The following is an 8891-nucleotide window of genomic DNA, read 5'->3' on the forward strand; positions in this document are numbered from 1 at the left end:
TATGTTTTCGGTTTTTGGTTGCTTGGTATGGATCTTGGTTGGCCTATGGCCCTTAGCCACGGTTCATACCATGCCCCTATATGTCTAGATCGTGCCATGGTCAATCAAATGGCCACTGGAACGACGCAAGACATCGATCTAAGCAAAACACTACAAACGCATGCACGTTGGTTCTCGGTTGGAGTTTCGGTTGAGTTATGGTGTAATGCGGATTGTGGCTGGCCTAAGGCCCTTAGCCATGGTTCGAATCATTCCTTGGGATGTTGGTAAGAGTCTCTGGTCAGTGTTTCACGCCCCAATGGCCGGTAGTCTCGAAAACAACACAAGTTACACGATTGTATAGTTGCTGGAAAATTACAACAAGTTGCTGTGTCGGTTCGGTGGCTCGTTCGAGTTCTTGGTTGGCTTTTAGCCCATGGCCTTGGACTGGACAATGCCTCATTGAGTTAGGAAGGTCATGCTTTCGACCGTTCGTCATTCGGATCATTTTAGGAGCATTATTTTATGATTTTTCAGCGTATTTTAATCATGACTATACGTCGGTTCGGTGTCGGTTCAGGTTGGTTCGGAGTCATGACTAAATACGAAGTCATTAGGCGTCATAGTCGCATCTTTTGAACGTAAATTGCATAGTTGGTCAAGTTTAAGCTGTTGCATATTTTTCATAGCACAGTTAGGTTGCAGCGAGCCTGGGGACGATCCAATCCAATCCAGTTGGTAAAATTACGGGACATGTTCATTATGCCAGTTAATTATTTTACGTGCATTAAAACAGAAAATGATTATTTTTGAGATTTATGCGATATGGCTTGTGGTTCATTCACTATGTGGGAGTGTTATTTTATACGGTCGCCAGTGACCGATCAGTTCAGTATGGTACCACCCGGTCGCCAGTGACCGGCCAGCTCAGTTCAGTTTCAGCCTCCCCGGTAGCCAGTTACCGATCAGTTCAGCTTAGTGCGGGGCCACAGGCGTAAAACATAATCTCAACAGAAAATTTTATCAGTTATTTCAGTACAGGCTCCAAGGAGCAAACATTTTTTTTTCTGTGATTATCAGTTCAGTTATGCACGTATTATAATTGCTCAGTACAGATTATTTTCAGCATGCCTCAGGACAGGATATGTTAACTCATGCATATTTTAATTCAGATTTTTACTCGTTACCTGCGATATATGCATGCTGAGTCTTTAGGCTCACTAGACTTGATTGTTGTAGGTACTGATGAGGCCAGGGCCGAGGGCGGGGACCAGTGAGACAGCTTGGGTCGGCAGTAGTGGCACCCGAGGACCTTAGAGCAGCAGTTGTTATTTTATTCCGCAGACATCTTGTCAGTCGTTGGATATTTTTAAATTGTGATTTTTGGCAAACTTTATTTTCTTCCGCTGCAATATTTTGAAATATTGAACTTGATTCACCAGTAATTTTATGAATGAGGCCACTTAAGTTCTTTTAAAAAGAAAATTTTTAATTTTCCGCAAATTTTCAAGCAAGAAGTTCGAGGGCCTTTTCAGCCAAGTTCGAGCCTGAGCCTATTTGTTGAAAAATAACCACATTACAAGCCATGATAAATCCCTTTTGTTGGTTATTCCTCTATTTGAACCTTGAATTGGATAATCATAAAAACTTTTCGCATTTAGCATCATTTTGAGCCAAGAAAGTGCAAATTGTTGTGATCGAGTGATTAAGGCTCAAAGTCGTTGTCTCAAAAACTTTTTATGCAAAAGAAAAAAGGAAGGAAAAAAATGAAAAAAAAAAAGAAGAGAAAATGAAAATGTGGAATGAGAAGGAAAATAAGAGCAACGAAGAAGAAAAAAATGCTCTTGAATGTTACAATGAGATTGAAGATGTTATTGTTAGTTGGATACAATTGTCTTTGTGAAAAGTGTGTATGATTTCTTCAATTCCATAAAACCATTGTGCCTTCTTTCCTACATGACCTTTAGCCACGATACAATGAACAAAAATAATAATGTTACCTCTTAATATTTGTTTGTATGAAATAAATTGTTAATCAACGAACAATATAATAACATGTCATTATTAAACATTCTTACAAAAAATACAACATAAACAATATTAATTCAAAAATAATAAAATAAAATAATACTTGACAAGTCTCGATAACAAAAAAAAATTATGAGCATAACAAACCGATGAGAATTATTACCAACAAACGGAAATATTGATGTTGCGCAAATAAAAATACCGAAGACGGAAGAATATGTCACCGATGACCTAACAAATTGAAATGCCGACGACAACCAACAAATCGCCGAATGAAAATACCGAATGACATCGGCAAGAATGGGAAGGTTTATAAATCGCCGAATGATACCGAATACCGAAGGGAAAATGGGAGAATGATACCGAATGGAAAATGGGAGGGTGCAAATAAATAAAGGAGAGGGGGGCACGGGTTGGGTGCCACGGATTCAGAATCCGTGGCAGACTATCACGGATTCAATGAATCCGTGACTTTCTTCTTATTTTATTTTTTAAAATTTTTTTTAAATAATTCTGAATTCGGTGCAGTGAATAACAGAATATACCAGTTTTATAAAAGTTTTCAATTTGCAACATTTTTATAATGATTTTATTAATTTATAATATTTTTAAAAAAATGCCTACAAACTACAATGCACAAATAGAAAGTACCTTTGACATTTTACAAAAATTCATATGAGATCGACTTATGGATCAATTTTGTAAGACAGATCTTCTATCTAACTCGATCCATTAAAAAAATATTACTTTTAAATCGAAAAATATTATTTTTTATTTTAGATATAGATCTGATCAAATCATCTCACAAATATAAATCCATAATAACATGTCACAATATACTTATGCATGATATTTTGACTTTTTTTAATCATGAATTTCACTTGGATAAGCATTATCTTAAATGTGTCTTGTCCTTGTGTTCCAAGTGCATTTGTCCTAATCCCCTGTCACTATTAGTAGACGTCATTTTGAGACAAGCTTATTAAAGATGGGTCTGAACCAAGACAAATTTAACTTTGAGGTAAAGAATTATTTGTAGTTTCATTTTTTTTTTTGCACTCACCTGAATCATTTGGGAAATTAAAAGTTGATATACAGTTGCGATTAAATTAGGATCATAATATTCATTTTGTTAATTGTGGAGTCATCAATATCCTATACTAATAATTAAACTCTACAAAACAACCATGTTTCCACCATAAACATCAGCAATGTAATTAACAAATCAACAGAACTTGTAGCATTGCATGTCTTAGGAGAACTTGATGTAGGAGCAGATGGCGGTGGTGCGGCTACCGTCGCGACCGGAAATGGAGGGGCTGAGACCACCGGATGACCCGTGCTATTCGGGCAAGAGAGTACCGGTTGTGTACTCGACTGAGGGGATAGCGAAGTAGGCTGCACCACTCCATCTACACCATGGCATCTTATTGAAGACCCTTTGGTGCATACGTTAGGACTAATGATTCTCACATTGTTGAGATAAAACCGCTCCCTCCCATCATTATTGACCTTGAAAACATAACCGGGCCTCGACGTTGGGATCATGGAGCCAGTTGGGAAATGCTCGAGGTGCTCGAAAAGCAGAGGCGACGGGATGGATTGACGGAGCAATAGATCAACAAGGGAGGTTTCAGGTATATTGGTTCTCGACAAGATCCGATCGTTAGGCATCAAGAAAGTGATGTTGGACTGAAATAGGTCGGGAGGGGCCATGTTAATGAGGGTGACAAAAGTGAAGTAATTGGCTTTCTGCATCTCTTCTATTGCTACAACAATATCTTGGTTTCTTGAAGGAAGATTTGTTGCCGCCGCTGATATAGATGAGATGGATAACAGTATAACTTGAACAAGCAACATCGTAGACGGAGTCTGTCGTTACCACGAAGAAATGGAGCGTCACTTACTTTATTGGGGTTGATAGATTATTGTTAAAGATTGGAGACTTGGTAATATTTGGCTTTGTTATAGATGATGATAATTATATTACGTGACCACTAAAATTAGCTTGAACATGCATTCTTGCTGCTGTAACAACTTGCTTACAATGCTCATCCCTCTTGCATGAATACAATGCAATAGGAGTTTCTGGTGGGTTGAAATTTATCACACTTCCTTTGGGAACCACCAAATCAAAAATCCCTTTGCACACAACCACCAAACCCAAAATCTCTTTGCACCAAAAGCAACACCAACACTAACACCAACACAAATAATTAACCCATGTGGTGACAATGTGAAGTGAAGAGTGCCAAACTGTCTGGACTGCTTTGTTAACTACGTTGATAATGTTAGATTGTTGTCGTTTTCCTAGCATAGAGGGACCATTCCTATCACCGTTTGAACCTAAAACTGTCGAAATAGAAACTATATTTCTATATATTGCATTGTTTAGTCACAAAAATAAAAGGCATACACCAAGGTCCAAGGCTCAAGATTGTCGCTCTGACACAAGGTATGGCAGTCCGTTAATGATGCTCGAGCATTGACCATAAAGTCTAGGTCTTGGTGTGCTTTACAGTTCAAGGCCACTTTTAAACGTCTTCAATGTGAAAATAGTAAATCAGCAATGAAATGCAAGATAATGAACATCTATTTTCATCTATATACTAATGAATTTTATTTTATTGTTCTTTAATAATTCGTAAACTAGATATAACATTATATGTGATACCATTATTTACGGCACTTCAATAGAGTGTGCACATACCATTATTTACGGCACTTCGATACAGTTTGCGCCCCACCTTGCATCTTGTGCTTGAATGTTACACTACTTATAAGCCTTAGAGCGCCTCGAACTTTCTAAAAAGTGAAAGAATTCATTCATGACAAATCTATCCAAAAAGAATGAGGTATAATATTCTAGTTCAGAAGTAACAAGTGAAATGGCACAGGGGCAACAAACAATAACATAAAACAGGAAGCTAGTATCAGGGATAAGCAAAAAGCAAAACAAAAAGCAAAAAGCAAAAATAAAAATGAAAATTAGAAATTTCAGGAAGTATCTGTAATGACTAGGAGAAAGGGATCGTGCTACTAGTAATATTAGGATGCCTGCAGTCACAAGTACATAGGCTTCTAGATCCTTTCACTACACGTTGGGATCTTCGCACATGAAGCTTTATGTTTAGCAACTTTCCTGCAATCTGTGCAAAAGGATAATATCTTAGATGAACGATACACTTCAAGTGAGTGAATTCAAAAAAGTGCTACAAGTTCACTCGATGTGGACAAATTTTCAGAAAAGAAGATAAAACATTTGGAGTCACTGTTCTATATTGTTCAACATTTGTACAGCTTCAGCAGCAAGACAGTGTTTTTCTATTTCATTATCCTAATTTTTTCACCAGGGCAATTAAGAACTGAAGTACAGATCGAAAACAACATTATATGCAAACTGGAGCTATATTTATGGAAATCAATGATAGAGGAACAAACCATTCTCCAAACCAAGTCTTCCGGACCCATTGGCAACGCAGGATGGGAATATAAAAAATGCTTCGAGTGCTGAAATAAATAAAAAATAATATATAAAAGGGTACATAATAATTCTAATGAATTAGGTTAAGATTACACGAAGTTAAGACAAGATTCACAGACAGTGTGTGATTCATGAAATGCACAGGCACATACCTTAGCTAGATTCATTTGCATCTCTCTAATTTGTGTGGGAGGAATGCTTCTTAAAATGGATAAGAGCCATCCAGGCTGCATCACATCGCTAGAATCAACAAATACAGCTATCTGTCACAGAAACATCAGCTTCACTATCAAACAAAAAGCTAATAACTGTATTTTATCACTGATCAGAATCACATGTTATACACTGTTTATCCCCACGGAATTAACTTTATATCTTACAAAATACCCTGTAAACAACTTTCTCAAATTACCTAGTGAATGCATAAAATGTGTTGAAAACAAATGCCAACTCAATTCTAAACTTTGACAGCAAAACGCACAGGTGAGAGAGTTAATAACTTGTACAGTCAGACCTCCATAAAAAAGGTATATACCTTGCGATAGTCAAGAATTCCTTCAAAGGGAAGCTCCAGTTCATCGCTAACAATAACAGGGATGCACCCACTGACAATTGCATCAAACAACCTAGCAGATGAAGGAGTGTCACCTGCTGGATTAAGGCAAAAGGTAGACCTGGTCAATAGGAAGAAAAAGCATAGATCAGATAATTCAGTTTTGCAGGCATAATGACAAAGCAATTGTATCATAGAACTAAATTATACTTCTGCATGCCAATCTGAGCTGCAGCTTTCCCCACCTCTCCTGCAGTGCCCTCCTCTATGATCACATCATTAGCGCCAGTGAGTTCTGTTACAAGTTTAGCACGAATTTTCCCACCCTGGAATCAAAATAAGAAACAACACTTAGTTCAACAAAATATTCCTTGCTAAACCCCTCATGTATGTCTCCCCATCAACAAGCCTTTATATTTCGTCGACAGGCTCCCAATACGAAGACCCAGACAACTCGAAAAAGTCACTAGTGAGGATGGTAAAACAGCGCTCACAGCATTTCTTTTCAGCCTCCCACGAAAAAACAGAAGTATTGTTCTCTTTGCATCTGACAAACATTTTGAATCACACACATCAACATTGGGAACATATGGAAGTATCACGTCTTTCTCAAGGTAAACTTGTCCTGGTTTATACCTGCAATGCCAGAAACAGTCACATAAATACACCCGCAAATCGACATAACATATTTGGGACAATGAAGAGCTTCAGGCATATTATCACCAATTTCCTGTTGAATCCATATCAGGAAGGAGCCAGATTGCATTCTTCATAAACTTTCGAACAGATTTAAATGACCAGGGATGATGAACTGGAAGGATGTGATCTCTACCCTCAGATCTCTTCCAAGCTGGTTGTTCTGTTACCCACTTCAGAGCTTCCTACACAGACAAATTGATTAATTAAATTTTCTAGATGATAACACAACTGCTATACGTTAATCACTTATTCTGATAACAGTCTTGATCTGTACCTGAGATGCTAATACAGAAAGTCACATGGAAAAGGCAAAAATCTTTCTCAGACCCCTTAACTCAACCCATTTCACATCCACATTGTACAAAGGCATTTATAATTGTTAGATTCATGATACATATAATTAAGAAAAAATTTCGACACCTGGTGGACTAACTTTTGTTATTATCACATGCAATAACAACTGAAAATTTTGATAATCCAGAATCTTATAACTTCTTCCACAGAGCTAAAGTCATACGGTGGCTTCAATGTGGCCTCAATATAAGAAGCCAGAGCAAGCAGCCATTATTGACTCTACCCATCACAGGGGAGTTGACAAAAAACAAATGTATCACAACATGGTAATGAAAATGAGTTCACTAAATTTCATCCCAGAAATGAATCTCATTATAGAAAGCTTTTTTTGGTAGTTCATGATCAATGACAGGTACAAACCAATGAAAACGCCTAAAATAACAAACCATCCAAAGAGCTCCAGCATGCTTCATGACCATGTAAATCTAACAAAAATCTAAAGAACGAGACATTAGGAAACACACTCACACCCTGTAAAGTGCCTTGCACTCTTGCTTCTCAAGCAAGAAAAAGCTAATCGTCGTGAAGAACGGAATGTAGAACAAATCAGCCTCCTCATGTTTATGAACTCTCACGACATTCTTCAATAATCTTTCCGACTCCGGCGCTATCAAATCGGCCCACAACCAGTAATCAACAGAATGCTACGGCAACAAACAAATCATCAAAAAAGACACTAACACAGCATACAGCAAACAAGAGAGAACAAAAATACTTGTTCACATTCGGAGCAACAGAGAGGAAATTAAACTAATAAAGATATATTTTTTTTCGAATGTTAGTATTTCTTACACACATCCCCAGCTTTTTGCAGCTATATAAAATGAAGTGTACTCACTTGCTCGATCAATCGATGGACGGGACTGCCATTAGAAGTGACAGTAGTAGTCTCTTTGTAAGTACTTTGAAACAACCGGAGTAAATCGTAGGTGAATTTGGAGGGCATATCGTAGACGTAAACCTTGAGAGGCGGAGACAACGGATAGAACCAATTTTCACCTCCACAGAGCCTTTTTTCCTCGTTAAGCGCAATCAAATCATCAAAAATCTTGACTTGCTGCTCTGTGACATTGCCACTAACAGTGTCATCGGGAGCCGTAGAGGATTTCACGTTAGCTAGGAACTTTTGAAGTGAGGAAACAAATGAATAGTCGGCGTTAGGGTTTGGAGCGACGTAGACCGTGTCGTGTGAGAGCGTGGAGGATGGGGATGACGAGGAGGTGAAGATGTAGAGGAGGAGGGAGAGAAAAAGCAGAGAGATCAAGAAGTAGAGAAATGGAGATCGACGGGATTTGATTCCGCCGGATGCAGAGGCGGGGGTGGAGGCGGAGTGGTGTCTACCGGCCATTTCCCGGGGGTTGAATCAATGGGACACCGCCGTCATCGTCATTCTCATATGTTCACCTGAATTCTAAAGAAACTTGGGAATTTTAGTGGAGAGGGAGTAAATTGGGGAAAATGAGGAAAACCGGACGGATGGAAAGGTTTATTAAATAAAAATGAGTGAAAATAATTTATTTTTTTATCTTTTTTTTAAAAAAATATTTAAAAACTAATTTTTTTCATTAGTGTATTTAATTATTTATTTTAATTTTATATATAATAAAAATTATAATTTAATTAAAAATAAAACTCACGCGACCCAACTCAACCCAATCCACATTTCAGTCCATTCATTCTCAATCTTTACACAAAACATCTTCTTCTCAAACCTCCATTATATTGATTTTTGGCTAACAATGAGTCTACAAGATATTCCTATGCGACAAATACGACAAATCGTACAAGAGAATC

At 37.7% G+C, this 8891-nt stretch overlaps 2 protein-coding genes across 4 annotated transcripts; both read right to left on the reverse strand.

Annotated features, from left to right (window-relative positions):
- Positions 1 to 3104: 3104 nt before the first annotated feature.
- On the reverse strand, positions 3105 to 4826 carry LOC142532740 (uncharacterized). 2 transcript variants are annotated; one of them, XM_075639161.1, is made up of 2 exons: positions 4718 to 4826; positions 3105 to 3879 (listed from the first exon to the last, which is right to left on the reverse strand). In XM_075639161.1, exons 1-2 carry the CDS (start codon positions 4718 to 4720, stop codon positions 3175 to 3177), a joined length of 708 nt encoding a protein of 235 aa, XP_075495276.1. In that variant the 5' UTR covers positions 4721 to 4826; the 3' UTR covers positions 3105 to 3174. The 2 variants fall into 2 exon arrangements, with proteins under 2 accessions (XP_075495276.1, XP_075495277.1); XM_075639162.1 differs by lacking the exon at positions 4718 to 4826 and adding an exon at positions 4682 to 4697 and having other exon boundaries at positions 3109 to 4549.
- A 65-nt stretch (positions 4827 to 4891) lies between these two features.
- LOC142532737 (putative arabinosyltransferase ARAD1) lies at positions 4892 to 8540 on the reverse strand. 2 transcript variants are annotated; one of them, XM_075639158.1, is made up of 9 exons: positions 7936 to 8540; positions 7568 to 7741; positions 6768 to 6925; positions 6539 to 6680; positions 6255 to 6370; positions 6027 to 6165; positions 5644 to 5754; positions 5449 to 5517; positions 4892 to 5156 (listed from the first exon to the last, which is right to left on the reverse strand). In XM_075639158.1, the coding sequence occupies exons 1-9, from the start codon at positions 8443 to 8445 to the stop codon at positions 5025 to 5027; spliced, it is 1551 nt and encodes a 516-aa protein (XP_075495273.1). In that variant the 5' UTR covers positions 8446 to 8540; the 3' UTR covers positions 4892 to 5024. The 2 variants fall into 2 exon arrangements, with proteins under 2 accessions (XP_075495273.1, XP_075495274.1); XM_075639159.1 differs by lacking the exon at positions 7568 to 7741.
- Positions 8541 to 8891: the final 351 nt, after the last annotated feature.

The sequence above is a fragment of the Primulina tabacum genome, chromosome 18 (assembly GCF_025594145.1).
Source record: "Primulina tabacum isolate GXHZ01 chromosome 18, ASM2559414v2, whole genome shotgun sequence".
Taxonomy (NCBI): Eukaryota; Viridiplantae; Streptophyta; class Magnoliopsida; order Lamiales; family Gesneriaceae; genus Primulina; species Primulina tabacum.